The 20,182-nt window shown below is 41.2% G+C and overlaps 1 protein-coding gene across 1 annotated transcript; it reads left to right on the top strand.

Moving 5' to 3' along the window:
- Window positions 1–5,760: 5,760 nt before the first annotated feature.
- Window positions 5,761–18,496, top strand: LOC139174539 (phospholipase A2 inhibitor and Ly6/PLAUR domain-containing protein-like). The gene is made up of 5 exons (XM_070764984.1): window positions 5,761–5,829; window positions 11,529–11,654; window positions 16,703–16,846; window positions 17,046–17,192; window positions 18,087–18,496. Exons 1-5 carry the CDS (start codon window positions 5,775–5,777, stop codon window positions 18,242–18,244), a joined length of 630 nt encoding a protein of 209 aa, XP_070621085.1. The 5' UTR covers window positions 5,761–5,774; the 3' UTR covers window positions 18,245–18,496.
- The last annotated feature ends 1,686 nt before the right edge of the window (window positions 18,497–20,182 follow it).

Genomic DNA, 20,182 nt, shown 5'->3' with positions numbered 1-20,182 from the left:
TAAATCCTAATGCAAATAAATTTTGGTGGCAAAATTTGTGTCTGTGTATTTTGCTAAGGGAAGTCTGAATGCACATGGGATGATGGGGTTAGATTGTTTAGGGAACATATGTCATCCACAAAATAATTTTGTTCTGTCTGGCTCCCCCCAGACGCCAACACCAACCAAAAAGAGTAGGCAGACACACTGGTAAAAAGCAAAGGCAGTTTATATACTGGAAAGCAAACACAGGTAACAAAAACTGTTCTTACAGACAGGAACACAATGAAGTTTCCCAGAGGTTTCACGAAGGCCAGGCAATAAAACAGGATTCTTGCTGGCAAAAACAACGCTGGAGATAATAAAAACCACGCCTCCCCCAAGTCTTTCAGCCTTCTAGGCCACAAGCCAAGATCAGAGACGCCAAGAATCGAAGCAAGGTCACAGGACTCCCAGTTGATAACTCTCCACAAGACTGTAAGGGCGGGCCTGCCTTTTCAACCCTGCTGAGGAGAACCACACCCAAACCCAGCTGTTGCCAATTCAGGGATGGGAATATCTTTCTAATTGGCCCCGTCTTTGAGCTGCACGTCTCTGCCTCATGTCTATTATAGCCTGTGCGTCTTCATCCAATGAGTCCAGGCTACTAGCTGGGGAGAGGCCCCCCCCGGGGGGGTCTCAGGCTGCTCTCCCTCCTCCTCTTCTTGACGTTCCTCTCCCCCGTCTGCCTGGTCCTCCCCCTCCTGGTCGCTGTCCTCCTCCTCTGGGCATTGATCCGGCAGAGCTCCAGCCGGTCCCTGAGGAGCCTCAGGCTGAATCACAACATAATTTAATACAGAATAAGGTGTGAGTAGTGATAGCAAAGGACCGTTCAGGCAAATAAACCAGATTATTAAATATAAAGTATATATATTATACATAGATATACAGTAAAATAACCTCTGTACAATCCAAATCACATATATAATCCCAAATGTCAAATACAAACCAGGTACATCAGCACACAGCTCTAAACATATAGTAACAATCAGAAATACTCTCTTTTGGACAAAATAAATAAATAAAAAATAATAATAAATGTATGCATGTATTGTGCAATAACCTAACAAATAACACACTCAGTCCAGGGACATACATCCAGAACATCTGTTGGCTCTTTCTCCTATGGTCTTTTTGGTATTTTCCGGCATTTTCAGAAAGCCAGGGTAATTAATAACTTATTATTTGCTTTATTGGGTCAACCTGTCCTCTTATTTTACCTCTAACCCCCCCTCCCCTCACTCTCCATCTCTCATGCTCCCTTAGGGTAAATACCTTCTGTTTATTAAGGGTTTTAAAGGTTATTTGCAAGTGGACATGCCAAATTTTATCATGGTGGGATTTCACCATAATCCTCTACCCTTTTACCATGACAGAGAGTCATATGAGGAAATGGGGCTTTTGTTTTTGATTTGATTTGATTTGATTTATTGGATTTGTATGCCGCCCCTCTCCAGAGACTCGGGGTGGCTAACAACAATAATAGAACAGTATACACAATAATCCAATAGTAAAAACAATTAAAAACCCATTAAAGTAAAAACCAAAATTACATTCAGACATACCATGCATAAAATTGTAAAGGCCTAGGGGGAAAGAGTATCTCAGTTCCCCCATGCCTGACGGCAGAGGTGGGTTTTAAGTAGCTTACGTAAGGCAAGGAGGGTGGGGGCAATTCTAACCTCTGGGGGGAGTTGGTTCCAGAGGACCGGGGCTGCCACAGAGAAGGCTCTTCCCCTGGGTCCCGCCAAGCGACATTGTTTAGTTGACGGGACCCGGAGAAGACCCACTCTGTGGGACCTAACTGGCCGCTGGGATTCGTGCAGCAGAAGGCGGTCCCTGAGATAATCTGGTCCGGTGCCATGAAGGGCTTTATAGGTCATCACCAACCAATTTTTGTTTCTGACATAAAGGAATCTGAATCCAGTATTGTTTTTCTCTATAGAATTTATAGTGTTTTGTTTAGAAGGGTTTAAGGTGTTTTATCTAGAATTTATATAAGAAAAAAAATTATATAAGCAAAGGGATAGATCTATTTACGGGACCCTCTCTTGCCACATACCTCCCAGAGGTGAGTTGGCCTCCTCCGGGTCCCATTGACTAAGCAATGCACGTTGGCGGGGCCATGGGGGAGGGCCTTTTCTGTGGCTGCTCCGGCTCTATGGAATCAACTCCACCCCCCCAATGTCTGTACTGCTCTCACCCTACTGGCCTTCGGTATGGCCACAAAGACATGGCTTTGCCGGAAAGCCTGGGGGTGGGGACATGAATTAACAACTATCATGGCCAAATCATACCAATGATTACTATGCATGTTGTTGTGATTGCTTAATTTATGGGTTTTTAATTCGGCTTTTATAGTGTTTTTTTATTTTAAATTTGACTTCTTTTTATTGTTTTGATATTTACATTGTTGTTGTAAGCTGCCCTGAGTCCTTCAAGATTGGGCGGCATAGAGTTTGAATTAAATTTATTTATTTATTTATTTATTTATTTATTTATTTACTTACTTACTTACTTACTTACTTACTTACTTACTTACTTACTTACTTACTTACTTACTTAATTTGACTACTAAGCCGCCCAATCTGAAGGACTCAGGGTGGCTGTATAAAAGTACAAATAACAATAACACTAAAAGGAAGTCAAGAAACCCGAACTAATTTTTAAAATTCTAATTAAAACTTAAAAACAGTTCAATAACACACGTACTAATGTTTCATACCGATTCAGATACATGGACAAGCTAGTGGTTAATTTGAATGAATGAATGAACGAACGAACAAACAAACAAACAAACAAACAAACAAATAAAATAGCTCTTTCTGATCCCTACTGTCAGTGTGGAAATATAGGTTTTGTATACCTGTGAGTAAAAGATCTTTCTTCTTTTATCTTTCTTCCTTTAAAAAAAAAATTTAAAAATACATGGGGAAATTTGGTAACTGTGTGATGGTTGCTGAGAGGTGTCGTCGCAGCCTGCCGTCTCTCGCTCCGGCTGGGATCAAGATCAGCTCTTTTTGTTTCCTTTTTCTTCTGATCCCACCTTTGTCGCCAGTGTTAGATTGTGGGCAATTGAAGAGACAGAGACAGATCTTTGACTTCAAACTCTTTATTGCAACAAGCAGTAACCCAAATTGCAACTGCCTGTTTGACCTTTTGCCCTTTTATAGGGAACTGTCAGACAGCTTAGCCAATTGGAATAAACTATTCATTCATTCATTCATTCATTCATTCATTCATTCATTCATTCATTCATTCATTTATTTATTTATTTATTTATTTATTTATTTATTTATTTAATGCAGCCCTTCTCCTTAGACTCAGGGCGGCTTACAACATGTTAGCAGTAGTACTTTTTAACAGAGCCAGCCTATTGCCCCCACAACCCGGGTCCTCACTTTACCCACCTTGGAAAGATGGAAGGCTGAGTCAACCTTGAGCCGGTGGTGAGATTTGAACCACTGACCTGCAAGTCTAGCAGTCAGCTTTAGTGCACTCTACCCACTGCGCCACCTCGGCTCCTATTATTTTTCCCACCCAATGGCAGATCTGAGTGGAGCCTTTATCCTTGGGCTTCACTCCTTCATTCGGAGATTCATCACTTTCCACATAAGGAATGCCAGCAAATTTTCTCCTACTCATGACCCAGAGTAGAAAGACTTGTCTGAACAATCTAGATGGGTGGCTTCTTTTGGGGGCTTCCTTTTGTTGGCCAAAGAGGAACTGGACGGGACATGTTTTGAGGATTGTAAGGAAAGGCCATTGCTAAAGGGGAGGGTCTCACCAAAGACCATGCATCAAAGTATCTCGGTAGTCAAAGAAGGATAGGTTTCTTCCTTGAATCAAGAAAACGACAAAAATAGAAAAGATTGACAATGCCTCAGTGATCAGATGCAGAAGAATGTGAGTGGTTTTGCAGCTAAGGGTTCATTTGTTGTTCATATTTTGGGGCTTAGTGACAATTTTGTGGGGGGCTGGAAGAGCTATTCAAGGTTTCTTAAAATGTATGGCGAGGTGAAAGTTCCCCCAAGCATTTGCACCTTAAGACCTCTCTAATCTTCCCATTGCCTCTTCCACTGTATGCCTGAAATCAGAAGAAATGCTTAAAATTTCCACCAAGAGACATGTTAAAATTATTACAATTTTCTGTGCAATACTTCTTAGATTACTGCAGGTCAGACAATAGAAAGAAGCGGCAGATAGCTGGCGAGGCGCCGGCTAGAGGGCTGGACCCCGCCGCTTTGCCGCCGCTCCCGCCGCCACCTTTGCTCTCCATCTGCTGAGGGAATGTTGGAGAAAGGCGGGGTGGGGAGAGAGAGAGAGCGCGCGAGAGAGGTGTAGAGGCGGGAGAATCCAGGCGAAAGAGCGAATTAGCAAAGAGCGGAGGAGAAAGCGATCAATTCAGGGGTAAGTTTGGAAGGGGAAAAAAACGGGAGCCCCAGATCGTCCATCTCTCTCTCTCTCCGCCGACGCGCCTTCCCCTTTGCCTCCTTGCGTAATGGAAAGTTGAGCCTGCCTTAGCTCCTTCGACCACTCCGGCAGGTGTCGCGCGTTGGAGCCGAGCTCATTCGCCAAGGGAAGGGAAAGAGGGGGGGAAGGGGAAGCAAAGAGTGCGCCTGCGGAATCCCAGCAGGGCTTGACTCGAATTAGGGTTGGGAATCAAGCGACTAGCGACCGAAGGTAATTAAGTCCGCGCACCGTCCCCGTCCTCCCCACGTTTTTGCTTCCCTCCCGCTTTGGCAAGAGATAAATCTCACGCGCGCAGCGTTTGGCATCTTCCTGGCGGTTTTGGCTGGCTGGCTCGTTCTCGGGTTGTGTATGTGTGTGTGTGTGTGTGTTTGGTTGGTTGTTTTTTTGTACCCTTTTTGTACTGTGGAATCAGTATCCGGCGTATAAGACGACCCCCCACTTTGGAAAAGATTTTCAGGGGTTAAAAAGTCATCTTATACGCCGGAAAATACGGTATATATAATAACAAATCTAATATAAAAAGTCTAAAATAGCAACCTTATATTAAAAGCCTAAAAAAAACCATTATATAAAAAGCATACATACAGCATACCATACATAAAACAGCATAGGCAAGAGTAAAAGTCTCAGGATTTGGTAAGTTCACGTTAAAACCCAAAATCGACAAGATAATCAGCCAAGGAGTATTAGAACTGGTCGATCATGGGAGATGGGAGATCCCTATACTGACACCTGTCACGAGTGACGAGTGAGTGCACATGTAAGCTAACTGTAAATGTACCCTAAATAAGGCCGTTCCACAGAGTGCATAACTAGTCCCAATTGTCCAACATTTGCTCCATACGTGATCTCACGCAGGCATAGAGTATAATTTTGAGCATTTGAATTTCCATTTGTCTGGGCTGTAATTTTTTTATCCAAAGATGTGAAGCATGCTTCTACGCGTGCCGCTATGTGGGCTTCCATGGAATCTATGTATTCTTTTTGTGATGCTATGCTTGTTTCTAGGCTTCGGAATTCATCATGTCCCAACAAAATCCACTTTTTTATTTGATTACAGGCTATACCAATCCTTGGTTAGTTTGTTTTGGGTATATTTTCCAAGAAAGCCACTATCTTTCCTAACAGAATTTGGCTTCTGCCATGCCTGAGATCTCTGCTAGCCAATCATTTGGAATCTTGAGTTCCACCTCCTCCAGCGAGGTCTTCAAAAACATTTCCCCAGTTGCAAAGCTGACCAATTGGTGGCTTCAGGAAAGGAAGCGGAGTGGACTTCTACCAACATGAAGGCTGCTGGAATTCTTGTCTTTTGTGTCTTCTCCTCCATCTTGTCAACAGGTAAAGAAATTAATTCCCTTAAAACGGAAATATAGAAACTTCAGGATGGAAGGAAGGCAGGATGAGGAAGCCTTTGGTAAATTGTTCTACTACAGGTCATTCTTGACATATGTCTATTTGTTCAGTGGCCATGTGATTTCTGACAGTCTCAAAATGAGTGAACAGTGCAGTCAGGAGGTAGGGAAAGCAAGTAGGATGCTTGGCTGCATAGCTAGAGGTATAGCAAGCAGGAAGAGGGAGATTGTGATCTCCTTATATAGAGCGCTGGTGAGACCACATTTGGAATACTGTGTCCAGTTCTGGAGACCTCACCTACAAAAAGATATTGACAAAATTGAACGGGTCGAAAGACGGGCTACAAGAATGGTGGAAGGTCTTAAGCATAAAACGTATCAGGAAAGACTTAATGAACTCAATCTGTATAGTTTGGAGGGATATGTCAAAGGGTTAAATAAGGTCCAGGAGGGAAGTGTTTTTAATAGGAAAGTGAACACAAGAACAAGGGGACACAATTTGAAGTTAGTTGGGGGAAAGATCAAAAGCAACATGAGAAAATATTATTTTACTCTAGGAGTAGTAGATCCTTGGAACAAACTTCCAGCAGACGTGGTAGATAAATCCACAGTAACTGAATTGAAACATGCCTGGGATAAACATGTATCCATCCTAAGATAAAAATACAGAAAATAGTATAAGGGCAGACTAAATGGACCATGAGGTCTTTTTCTGCCGTCAGACTTCTATGTTTCTATGTTTCTATGAAGTTATAACAGCACTGAAAAAGGTGACTTTATCTCTGGGACCGCCTTCTGCTGCACGAATCCCAGCAACTGGTTAGGTCCCATAGAGTTGGCCTTCTCTGGGTCCCATCGACTAAACAATGTCATCTGGCGGGACCCAGGGGAAGAGCCTTCTCTGTGGTGGGCCCGACCCTCTGGAACCAGCTCCCCCCGGAGATTAGGATTGCATCCACCCTCCTTGCCTTTTGTAACCTCCTTAAAACCCACCTCTACCGCCAGGCATGGGGGAATTGAGATATCTCCCCCAGGCCTATATAATTTATGTATGGTATGTTTGTGTGTATGTCTTGTTTTTAAATAAGGGTTTTTAAGATATTTTTAAATATTAGATTTGTTATTATACATTGTTTTATTATTGCTGTGAGCCATCCCGAGTCTACGGAGAGGGGCGGCATACAAATCTAATAAATGAAATGAAATGAAATGAAATGACTTACAAATGGTCCGAACGCAGTATTCCCACAACGAGATATCAAATTTTGGGCATTATGCAGCTAGAATGACTTTATATCCATTGCAGCATCCTGGGACATATGATCATTATTTGTGACTTTGCTGACCAGAAGCATCAATAGGGGAATACCAGCTGAGCAACCATGTCATTCACTTAATGGCTATAGTTATTTATTTATTTATTAGATTTGTATGCCGCCCCTCTCCCTAGACTCGGTGCGGCTAACAACAATAATAAAACAACATATAACAAATCTAATATCAGGCATGGCAGAAGCAAACTTGACTGTAAAAAATATGATTTCAACAATCGAGTTATTGAAGCGTGGAACTCATTACCGGACTCAATTGCGTCAACCCCTAACCCCCAACACTTCTCCCTTAGACTCTCCACGATTGACCTCTCCAGGTTCCTAAGAGGCCAGTAAGGGGCATAAATAAGTGCACTGGTGTGCCTTTCGTCCCCTGTCCAGTTGTCTTTCCTTTCCTTCACCTATCTTATATATTCTCTTCCATTCATATATCCTCTCCTCTAAGTTCACTTTCACCCTCTTTTATATTATCACATGTCTATTTTTCTTCCTATGTATTTGTATATTGGAGAAATGAATAAATAAATAAATTACACTTTGGATATTTCCCAAGTGGCACCTCGTCATTAATACAGTATACAGTATTGGGTGGAAGTGAGTTAATTATATTAATACGGCCCACTAAAACCATCCCAATTTCTCATGTGGCCCCATGGCAAAATTAATTGCCCACCCCTGCCCTAAACAGTAACACACTCAATCCAGGGACTTACATCCACAACATCTGTTGGCTCTTCCTCCTATGGTCTTTTCGGTATCTTCCGGCATTGTCAGATAACCAGGGTAATTAATTACTTATTATTTGCCTTATCAGGTCAACTTGTCCTCTTATTCTCCCTCTAACTCCCCCTCACTCTCCATCTATCATGCTGCCTTAGGGTAAACATATACTGTTTATTAAAGGTTTTTAAGGTTATTTGCAAGTGAATATACCAAACTACATGGTGGGATTTCACCATAATCCTCTACCCTTTTACCGGGACAAAGAGTCATATGAGGGAATGGGGATTTTATTTTTTTCTGACATAAAGGAATTGGAATCCAATATTTTTTTCTCTATAGAATTTATATATATATATTATTTATATAATGTTTAATATAGAATTTATATTATATTTTGATTTGATTTGATTTGATTTGATTTGACATCTTAAACAAGATCTAAGTATTGCCCACAAGATCATATGCTGCAACGTCCTGCCTGTCGGCGACTACTTCAGCTTCAACCACAACAACACAAGAGCACACAACAGATTTAAACTTAATATTAACTGCTCAAAACTTGACTGTAAAAAATATGACTTCAGTAACTGAGTTGTTGAAGCATGGAACTCATTACCGGACTCCGTAGTGTCATCCCCAAACCCCCAACACTTTACCCTTAGATTATCTACGGTTGACCTATCCAGATTCCTAAGAGGTCATTAAGGGGCGAGTACAAGTGCACTAGAGTGCCTTCCGTCCCCTGTCCTATTGCTCTCTTATATCTCCTATACCTTTCTTCGATTCCTATATCTCTTCTTCTATTCTTTCATTGATATGTTCTATTACTTTATCTTCTTTTCTATTCTTTCTTAGATATATTTTACTATGAGTATCTCCTCTATAACCTTCATCATGTATTTTACTATGTGTATATAGATATATACCCACTAAAACCCTCATTGTGTATTGGACAAAAATAATAATAAATAAATAACTAAACAAATAAATAAATAAAAATAAAAATAAAAATAAATAAAATTTGATTTGATTTGATTTGTACGCCGCCCCTCTCCGTAGACTCGGGGCGGCTCACAGCATTGACAAAAACAATATATAATAACAAAAGTCTAAATTAGCAACTTTATATTAAAAGCCTAAAAAGACTCATTATATAAAAAACATACATACATCATACCATTCATAAAACAGCATAGGAAAGGGGAAATGTCTCAGGATTTGGTCAGTTCACGTTAAAACCCAAAATCGACCGTGAATTGGACAAGCTAATAAACCAGGGGGTATTAGAACTGGTCGAGATGCCTACACTGACACCAATCACAAGGGAGTCAGTGTACATCTAAGCCAACTGCAAATGTACCCTAAATAAGGCCCTTCCACAGAGTGTATAACTAGTCCCAATTGTCCAACATGTGCTCCATTCTTTAGGCCAGGCGCCATCACTGCTAAACTTGATCTCACGCAGGCATAGAGTATGATTTTGAGCATCTGAATTTCCATTTGTCTGGGCTGTAATTTTTTTATCCAAAGATGTGACGCATGCTTCTACGCATGCCGCTATGCATGCTTCCATGGAACCTATGTATTCTTTTTTGTGATGTTATGCTTCTTTCTAGCCTTTGGAATTGATCAGCCATGGTAATTAGATTATTCAGTAAAAGTAGACATGATGGAGATTTTTGTAAGAAATTGGCTATATTTTTGTTTATTTCGAGGCAGGAATTGTGGACATAATTTGGGCACATGGGGTATTTTTTGCATTCTTCTTTCTCTTTGGTGGTTTTCTTACATTTGTAGCATATATCAACTTTGGTGGAGGTATCTTCCAGTTGGGAGTGTTTATTTATCAACATACTGAGGGCATCAAATCCTAAGTTAAGTTCCAACTACAGTGGGCAGAGTATTATATCTTGAAGTGCCAAGCAAGAGAGCAACCACAAAGTTGACCTTTCTTTCCATCTGTTTGATCTAGGCTTCACAAAGTCTCAAAACAGACCCCATGTTCCTCCAACTCCTTTTTTATTTGGTTAATGGGTACAGACTATACCAGTCGTTGGTTAGTTTGTTTCGGGTATATTTTCTAACAAAGCCACTATCTTTCCTAATGGAATTTAGCTTCTGCCACGCCTGAGAGAACCATCTCTGGCAGCCAATCATTTGGAATCTTGCGTTCCACCTCCTCCAGCGAGGTCTTTAAAAACATTTCCCCCATTGCAACGCTGACCAATTGGTGCCTTCAGGAAAGGAAGCGGAGTTGACTTCTACCAAAATGAGAACTGCTGGAATTCTTGTGTTTTGTGTCTTCTCCTCCATCTTGTCAACAGGTAAAGAATTTAATTCCCTTAAAACCGAGATATAGAAACCTCAGGATGGAAGGCAGGCAGGATGAAGAAGCCACTGGTAAATTGTTCTACTACAGGTCATTCTTGACATATGTCTATTTGTTCAATGGCCATGTGAAGTTACAACGGCACTGAAAAAGGTGACTTACAAATGGTCCGAATGCCTTCAACAATTGCCGTATACCCACAACCAGGTAATAAAATTTGGGCATTATGGAGCTGGCATGACTTTATATCCATTGCAGCATCCTGGGACATATGATCATTATTTGTGACTTTGTTGACCAGCAGCATCAATAGGAGAATACCAGCTGAGCAACCATGTCATTCACTTAATAGCTATAGTTATTTATTTATTTTATTTATTTATTTATTAGATTTGTATGCCGCCCCACTCTGTAGACTCGGGGTGGCTAACAACAATAGTAAAACAACATGTAACAAATCTAACATTTAAATAATTTAAAAGACCCTCCCTAATTTAAAAAACAAACATACAAACAAACATACCATGCATAAATTGTATAGGCCTAGGGGGAAGGGAATATCTCAGTCCCCCCATGCCTGACGACAGAGGTGGGTTTTAAGGAGCTTACGAAAGGCGAGGAGGGTGGGGGCAATTCTGATCTCTGGGGTGAGGGTTGGGGCCACCACAGAGAAGGCTCTTCCTCTGGGTCCCGCCAAACAACATTGTTTAGTCAACGGGACCAAGAGAATGCCAACTCTGTGGGACCTAACTGGTCGCTGGGATTCGTGCGGCAGAAGGCGGTCCCGGAGATATTCTGGTCCGATGCCATGAAGTTATTAACTACCGTGAGAAGTACAAATCACTTAACAATATTAGCAATAAAATGTCTAAACGTATCTAAAATGTGCCCAAATCCTGCATTACCAGGAATAAAGAGCCAGCCCTGATATCAACAATTATTCAGATTTCATAGACATTCAGAAATTAGGTTCTTGCAGACAAATGGTCTTAGTCAGCATCCAAATGGCTTCTTTAAAATCTGGTCTATGGCATAAAGACCAAAAGATGGGAAGATCCAGGTTTCATATGAAAATGTTAGAGGTCTGAGATAATGAACCTCTCCCTTGATCTCAACTTCTCTTCCATTTCCACATGGTGATCTCATCTCCCACCCTTCCACAGGTACACGGCAGGAGAAAACAATAGGAGAGACATGCTTAGCAAACCAGATTATAACAGGAATCTCGGACATAAATGCTAAGATATCAAAATATACAATGTTGATGCTGATCATTGACATGACTATGTCTTTTATCTGTAGGGACATCTCTGTCGTGTCAGGACTGTGTTGGCTTTGGAACTGACTGTGACGAAACAGAGGCAAAGAAGGCGGAATGCGACCCATTTGGAGATATTTGTTCTAGCACACTTTTTACTTCTACTATAAGTAAGTTGAAACGGAGTTTGTTCTCAAGCATGTCCATCACTTGATTTCTGCACCATCAAGGAAGAACGGGGACATGTGTCTCGTTTTTTATATAATATGTACTATATACACTTATTGCAACATAGATCATTAGCGTTAGAAGGGACCTTGGAGGTCTTCTAGTCTAACCCAATGCTGAAGCAGGAGACACTATACCATTTCAGACAAATGGCTGTTTGATATCTTCTTAAAAATCTTCCTCATGTCACTCATTTCACTGCCAATCAACAGTAAAATGCTAACATTTAGCATCTAGGTTGTCCTAAGACATGATTGAGTTGGGGACTTTTCTTCAATGACTTCTCTTGGAGGTTCATCCAGGGACACTTAGTTCATTGTCAATCAACAGTAAAATGCTAACATTTAGCCTGTAGGTTGTTCTAAAACATGATTGAATTGGGGACTTTCTTTCAATGACTTCTCTTGGAGGGACAGTAGGAGAAGTCCAATGTTATTTGAAAGATGTAGGTTTAGAGTCAAGTTGTTCCACTGATTGTTCTTATTTTCAGGAAATTTCTCCTTCATTCTATCTCCTTGCTTCTTATCCTGTCTTCCGATGCTTTGGAAAGTAAGTTGACTCGCTCTTCTTTGGGATAGTCTCACAATGGGAACGCTGCTATCATGTCACCCCTAGTCCTTCTTTTTATTAGATTTATTATTTGTGAAGTTAGACCCCCACCTAGAATGCTACATCCAGTTTTGGTCACCCCACTATTAAAAAAAAAGATGTTGAGATTCTAGAAAAAGTGCAGAGGAAGGCAACCAGGTTGATTAGGGCAGTGTTTTTCAACCAGTGTGCTGTGGCACACTAGTGTGCCGCGAGACATGGTCAGGTGTGCCGCGAAGAAGGAAGCTCAGGTTCTGGTCTCGCAACTTTTTGCTGAGAGTGATAGTGAGAGAGAGAGAGAAAGAAAGAAAGAGAGAGAGAGAGAAAGCAAGAGAGAAAGAAAAGAGAAAGAGAGAGAAAGCAAGAGAGAGAGAAAGAAAGCAAGAGAGAGAGAGAGAGAAAAGGAGAGGAAGGGAGAGAGAGAGAAAGCAAGAGAGAGAGAGTGAGAGAGAAAGCAAGAGAGAAAGAAAAGAGAAAGAGAGAGAAAGCAAGAGAGAAAGAAGAGAGAAAGCGAGAGAAAGCAAGAGAGAGAGAAAAAAAGCAAGAGAAAGAGAGAAAGAAAGCAAGAGAGAGAGAGTGAGAGAGAAAGCAAGAGAGAAAGAAAAGAGAAAGAGAGAGAAAGCAAGAGAGAAAGAAAGCAAGAGAGAAAGAGAAAAGGAGAGGAAGGGAGAGAGAGAAATGAGCAAAAAGGGGAGGAAAAAAGAGAAATGAGAAAATGAGACAGAATGAGAGGAAAGAGAGAGAAACAAGAGAGAGAGAAGTGACTCTTGATTTAAAGCATATGATAAAAAGCACCCAAAGAATAAGAGAGAGAAAACCCCCAGCCCTAACCTGTTTTTGGAAATGGTTCAAGAGTGTGTATACACACACACAGAGACACACAAGGGTGGGGAGGAGACAGGGATGGAAAAAGAGGAGAGTGTCTTAAGGTGTCATTTTGTGTCATTTTGGTTGGTGGTGTGCCCCAGGATTAGGGGACTGGAGAATAAAACATATGAAGAGTGGTTACAGGAACTGGGCATGGAGCATCAAGCAAAGAGAAGGACCAGGGGTTGTCACAAAGAGGAGGGGGTCAAGCTATTCTCCAAAGCACCCGGAGGACAGACAAGGAATAACGGAGAGATTCAACCTAGAAATAAGGAGGAACTTTCTGACGGTAAGAACTGTTGTGTTCATTTAAAGAAATACAGAAAATCACTGATTGGTTAAGACGCGGCTAAGTTTAGGTTGCCGCCAAAAACAAACGGTTGTCAGTAAAAAGCCCGCGCTTAAGAAAAGTTATAAATAGGGCAACGGATTAGCCGTTGCCCTTGTTGGGAGTTGCTATTGAGAGGAACGGTTGATTGTTATATCCTGTGAATAAATAATGCTTTTGAATGAACAGAAGTCTCCGGTGCAGTCATTTAACAGTGGCGACAAGGAGGTCGAACTCCCGCTAAGCAACCATGGCTCCACCACCGCCTTTCTTCAATCAGGACACAGAATCCTGGACATCGTACATGTCCAAATTTCGAATTTTCTTACAAGCAAGTAACCTGCAGGACGCGGAAGACGACAGAAAGCGAGCTATATTTTTAACAGCTTGCCCTCGGTTGTTGTGGGAACTTCATCACTCAGACTTTCAAGAAGAGATTGGACTTGCAATTGTCAGAAATGGTGTGTGATCTCCTGCTTCAGTAGGGGGTTGGACTAGATGGCCTGCAAGGTCCCTTCCAAGTCTGTTAATCTGTTAAATTAGTTAAATGTGTTAAATGTGTTAATCTGAAGTCATGTCTGACCCATCACAACTAGTGATGGGTCAGACATGACTTCAGATTAACATATTTAACTAGTGATGGGCGAACCCAACGGTGTTCAGGTTCGGCAAGTTTGGACAAACTTCACACAAAGTTCGGCCGAACCCGAACCCAAACCCAAATAGTCCGTGGCACCAAAGCTCCGCCCCCAGAATCCCATCGTTTCTTATTTTAACAGATTTTGAATTTTTATTTATTTTTATTTTTACAAAAAAGGACGCCGCAGCGGCGCCGCAAGCAAAGCGAGGTCTTTTCACGTAAAAATAATAAAAAATATTTTTACGTGAAAGCACCTCCCTTTGCTTGCAGCACTGCTGCGGCGTCCTTTTTTGTAAATATATATATATATATATATTTGCATGAAAAGACCTCCCTTTCAAGGAGCTGGGGAATCCCTCCCACGAAGAGATTCCAGGGGCGGAGCTTTGACATCATGTATACCGGCAGGTTGCTAAGGACACCAAGGTGATCACTTCCTGGATTCCATGGAATCCAGGAAGTGATCACCTAGGCGTCCTTAGCAACCTGCCTGTATACATGATGTCAAAGCTCCGCCCCCGGAATCTCTTCATGGTATTCCCCAGCTCCTTTTGTGCCTCCCTCCCATCCTCCCGACCGGCCGACAGCTCCCCGGTGTTCGCCTTCCTCCACCACCACCAACCCCCTGCTCCTCCTCCTCTTCTCAGCAGAGGACAGCCGGGCAGTGGCTTTCGCGGTGTTCAGCACAAATGCCAAATCAAAGCACGAATTTTTTAAAAAATTCAGGTTCGGGTCCAGCATGCCAAACATCACAAAATTCGGTACGGACCCGAATTGTGCGGGTTCGGTTCACCCAACACTAATCACAACCCCATTGTTGTGGTTAGCTCTGGCCCAGCTCTTGCCCCAAAGACTGTGGGTGTGGGGGAGACATCCACATGCTGCAGGCCTGTATTGCCCCTGGTGGAATCTGATGATGAAGGCTCCTCTGACCAAGAAGACATGAGTGACAGGGAGGAGGAGAGTGTGGCAGACAGCTCAGAAGGAGATCAATTATCTAGCTCCTTCTTGCATTCGGAACAAGAGGTTTTATTTTTTTTAATATTTTTATTAAATTTTCATAAAATAGACGAACAGACACACATACATTTAACACAAAATTGGGGTTGTATTTCCCCGCTTATCTCAAAAGTATAGATTTGAATACAGAAAAAAGAATACACATTTAAATACAGTTCATTATTATAAATGTTAAGAAATAAATTGTTAAACTTCTCATTATAATTCTTCATATGTAAACTAATTCTAATATACAGTATTTCTAAAACAAACATATTCTAACTAATTCTATTGTAACACATAAATCTTATCTTTGCCGAAACAATTCACTCATTTATTTAATTGTTTTCATTAACCTTCTATTGTTTCTTCTTATTTATCCATATATAAACTTTGTTCCATGTATCATAAAATTCCGTATCTTCTTGATCATTTAAGCGTCTTGTCACCATATCCATTTCAGTGCAATCTAATATTTTTGTAATAACTTCTTCCTCTTTGGGGATATTCTCCCCTTTCCAATTTTGTGCATATATTATCCTAGCCGCAGTTAAAATATGTATAACTAAATATAAAATTTCTTTCTTATAGGTCTGGTTAGTAATTCCTAATAAATAAAATTCCGGGGTTATTTCTATATCTTGCATTACTATTCCTTTTATTATTTTTTCTATCATTTTCCAATAGAGTCTAGCTTTGCTGCACGTCCACCATTGATGGTAATAGGACCCTATTTCCTTCTTGCATTTCCAACATAATGGAGAGGTTTTGGGAAACATTTTTGCTATCCTATTTTAGGCAGACAGGTCAGAAGGAGATCAATGATCTCTCTCCTCCTTGGATTCAGAACAAGAGTTAATGATACAGCCACGCATGCGGAGAGTGATGCATAGGCAAAAACAACTGAGAGATTATTATCAAAAAAAATGAGGCCACTTGTGGTTGGGTGGGGCTGTGGTCATTAGTGAGGCTGCTATAAAGAGCAGCCTGTGGATTTGGCCATTGTGGAGGATTATCTGATCGTTGTGTTTCGTGACTGCTTTACTGACTTTGACCTTTTGTGTGCTGATTTTTCCCTGCTTTGAAACTAAACCAGAGCAAAGTGTGTTTCACTTTGTGAAAGAAGAAGGACTGTGAATTACCTCACAGCTGCAAGCTAAGTATCACAGAACTGATAAGGGACTTGTATAAATTACCAGTTTGTTTGGATACTTCTGCTCTTTGCTATCCCAAAAGAGGGCTTGGTTTAAGTGACTTTTCATTCTAAAGAACATTGTTTTGAATTTTCAAACGTGTGTGTGTCTGAAATTTGTACCTGTGAATTTTTGGGAGGATTCTACCAGAGAGCCCAACAGAACACCCATGGACAGTGCTCCCCAGGCCTCCCTCTAAAGCCCATTTAAGCTCATGCCTACTGCTTCAGTGATTCCATCCAGCCACCTCATTCTTTCAGCCCCTTTCGCCCTAGACTGGACATGCCCAATTCCTGCAGCCGTTCTTCATAGGTTTTACCCTCCCTTTGTTTAATGCTGAGTTTTCGTCTTCCGTTTTTAAATCCTTTTCTGCAGCCAAACCTTTGAATTTCGGCTTAACAATCAAGGGATGCTTAAAACTGGCTGACTGTATTCAGGGCCTCTTCAGCACCACAACAGTGGGTGGTAGATACGAAAGAGCAAGACGTAATTGTGGCAGGATTGTAGGACTAGCTAATTGTAAGTATCTGTGCCTTAATACAACCTTTTCTAGCTTTTTTCTTTAAAAAAAAAAAAATCTTGTTTTTTGCAAAGATTCTTCGCTATGTAAAACTCAAGTATGTAAAAAGAATGTCAACTTGGAGGAGGCTGTGATAGACATTAAAAGGGTTAGTGGTTATCATGGAACTTTGCTTATTGATATATTTTCTTCCTCCAGTGGAACATTATGATACGTTTCAACCAAATGGGTTACGATGCCCAGCCTGCTTTGCAGCAGATGCGGATTATTGTGAACCCAATGAAACTGTAAGATGTGTTGGTAAACAGGACCAATGTATTACCTATAGTGGTGGCTTACTGGCTTGTGAGTAGACATTTCCTTCCTTCCTTCCTTCCTTCTTTCCTTCCTTCTTTCCTTCCTTCCTTCCTTCTTTCCTTCCTTCCTTCCCTCCTTCCTTCTTTCCTTCCTTCTTTCCTTCCTTCCTCCCTTCCTTCCTTCCATCCTTCCTTCCTTCCTCCCCTCCTTCCTTCTTTCCTTCCTTCTTTCCTCCCCTCCTTCCTTCCTTCTTTCCTTCGTTCCTTCTTTCCTCCCCTCCTTCCTTCCTTCTTTCCTTCCTTCCTTCCCACCCTCCCTCAATTTAATAAAATAATAATAATTAATAATAATTTATTGGATTTGTATGCCGCCCCTCTCCATAGACTCGGGGCGGCTAACAACAATGATAAAAACAGCATGTGACAATCCAATAATAAAACAGCTAAAAACCCTTATTTATAAAAACCAAACATACACACAAACATACCATGCATAACTTGTAATGGCCTAGGGGGAAGGAATATCTCAACTCCCCCATGCCTGGCAGTATAAATGAGTCTTGAGTAGTTTACGAAAGACAGGGAGGGTGGGGGCAATTCTAATCTCCGGGGGGAGTTGGTTCCAGAGGGCCGGGGCCACCACAGAGAAGGCTCTTCCCCTGGGGCCCGCCAAATGACATTGTTTAGTCGACAGGACCCGGAGAAGGCCAACTCTGTGGGACCTTATCGGTCACCGGGATTCGTGCGGTAGCAGGAATAAAGCAAAATGATCTATTTGGAGAAAGTTTATCAGTTAATACAGGTTTTTCCAAAGAGCTTTATCATCCCATAAAGGCCACAAGAATATCCAGGCCAGAACAGTAGAAATAAAAAAGAAACAATCTGCATTTCTTTATACTATCCATGCTATAGAATCTCACATGCACCTTTCTCTTATCCCCAGTAAATTTCAATGGAAACTACACATACCAAGGATGCGCGACAAAGCTGGCATGTTACCATCCTATAGGACCTTCTTTGGGAGCCCATCAGATAATTGCGTACAGAGTCAACTATGTGGAATGCAGAAATGCAACTTATGGTGATGATGATCAGTGTTAGCTGGGAAGAGCCAACCCCTTTTTGCAATGATTGGAAATTTGGTACAAAAGGAGAAAGTTGGAGATTTAATAGTGAGATAAGTAGAAATTGGAATAGCAGATTGCTTGCGATTCTTACCTGACTCAGTAGTGGGAAACTGGAAATTTGGGGCAAAAATGTTGAGCTATCATGTTTTGAGACCACAACTCAATAAAATATGTGTTTTGTATCTTCAAAGTCCACAGAATCATCATAAAAATAAATTATTGTAACAAAGGAATCTGCGTTCAGTAACATTTTTCCTTAGACTTTGTATAAATAAAGGTGTTCTGACTAAAATGGATCTTTTTGGTTCATAGAAACATAGAAACATAGAAGACTGACGGCAGAAAAAGACCTCATGGTCCATCTAGTCTGCCCTTTTACTATTTCCTGTATTTTATCTTGCAATGGATATATGTTTATCCCAGGCATGTTTAAATTCAGTTACTGTGGATTTCCCAACCACGTCTGCTGGAAGTTTGTTCCAAGGATCTACTACTCTTTCAGTAAAATAATATTTTCTCAAGTTGCCTTTGATCTTTCCCCCAACTAACTTCAGATTGTGTCCCCTTGTTCTTGTGTTCACTTTCCTGTTAAAAACACTTCCCTCCTGAACCCTATTTAACCCTTTAACATATTTAAATGTTTCGATCATGTCCCCCCTTTTCCTTCTGTCTTCCAGACTATACAGATTGAGTTCATTCAGTCTTTCCTGATACGTTTTATACTTAAGACCTTCCACCATTCTTGTAGCCCGTCTTTGGACCCGTTCAATTTTGTCAATATCTTTTTGTAGGTGAGGTCTCCAGAACTGAACACAGTACTCCAAATGTGGTCTCACCAGCGCTCTATATAAGGGGATCACAATCTCCCTCTTCCTGCTTGTTATACCTCTAGCTATGCAGCCAAGCATCCTACTTGCCTTTCCTACCGCCCGACCACACTGCTCACTCATTTTGAGACTGTCAGAAATCACTACCCCTAAATCCTTCTCTTCTGAAGTTTTTGCTAACACAGAACTGCCAATGCAATACTCAGATTTAGGATTCCTTTTCCCCAAGTGCATTATTTTACATTTGGAAACATTAAACTGCAGTTTCCATTGCTTTGACCATTTATCTTGTAACGCTAAATCATTTACCATATTACAGACCCCTCCAGGAATATCAACCCTATTGCACACTTTAGAGTCATCAGCAAATAGGCAAACCTTCCCTACCAAACCTTCCCCTATGTCACTCACAAACATATTAAAAAGAAGAGGACCCAGAACAGACCCTTGTGGCACACCGCTTGTAACCTGTCTCTGCTCAGAATACTCGCCATTAACAATAACTCTCTGATGTCTATGCTTCAGCCAGCTTGAAATCCACTGAACTATCCAGGGATTAAGTCCAATCTTCACTAATTTATCTATCAGCTCTTTATGTGGAACCGTATCAAAGGCTTTGCTGAAGTCCAGATAGGCAATATCCACGGCACCACCTTGATCCAACACCTTTGTGACATAGTCAAAGAACTCAATGAGATTAGTCTGACACGATTTGCCTCCTTCAATACCTAAGAAACCAAACCTCCTTTGGTTCCTCCTTCAATACCTAAGAAATTGTAATTACTGTATCGCTTTATGCATTTTCACTTGGAATCTTTCTCACTAAATTCTATAATATCCTTCTGCCTGAAGTTTATAGAACACTTCCCTCCTGAACCTTATTTAACCCTTTAAATATGTTAAAGGGTTAAATTAGGTTCAGGAGGGAAGTGTTTTTAATAGGAAAGTGAACACAAGAAAAAGGGGACGCAATCTGAAGTTAGTTGAGGGAAAGATCAAAAGCAACATGAGAAAATATTATTTCACTGAAAGAGTGGTAGATCCTTGGAACAAACTTCCAGCAGACGTGGTTGGTAAATCCACAG

The sequence above is a fragment of the Erythrolamprus reginae genome, chromosome 11 (assembly GCF_031021105.1).
Source record: "Erythrolamprus reginae isolate rEryReg1 chromosome 11, rEryReg1.hap1, whole genome shotgun sequence".
In the NCBI taxonomy this organism is placed as follows: domain Eukaryota; kingdom Metazoa; phylum Chordata; class Lepidosauria; order Squamata; family Dipsadidae; genus Erythrolamprus; species Erythrolamprus reginae.
The sequence above is the reverse complement of the archived record's forward strand: the minus strand, read 5'-3'. Positions and strand labels throughout refer to the sequence as shown.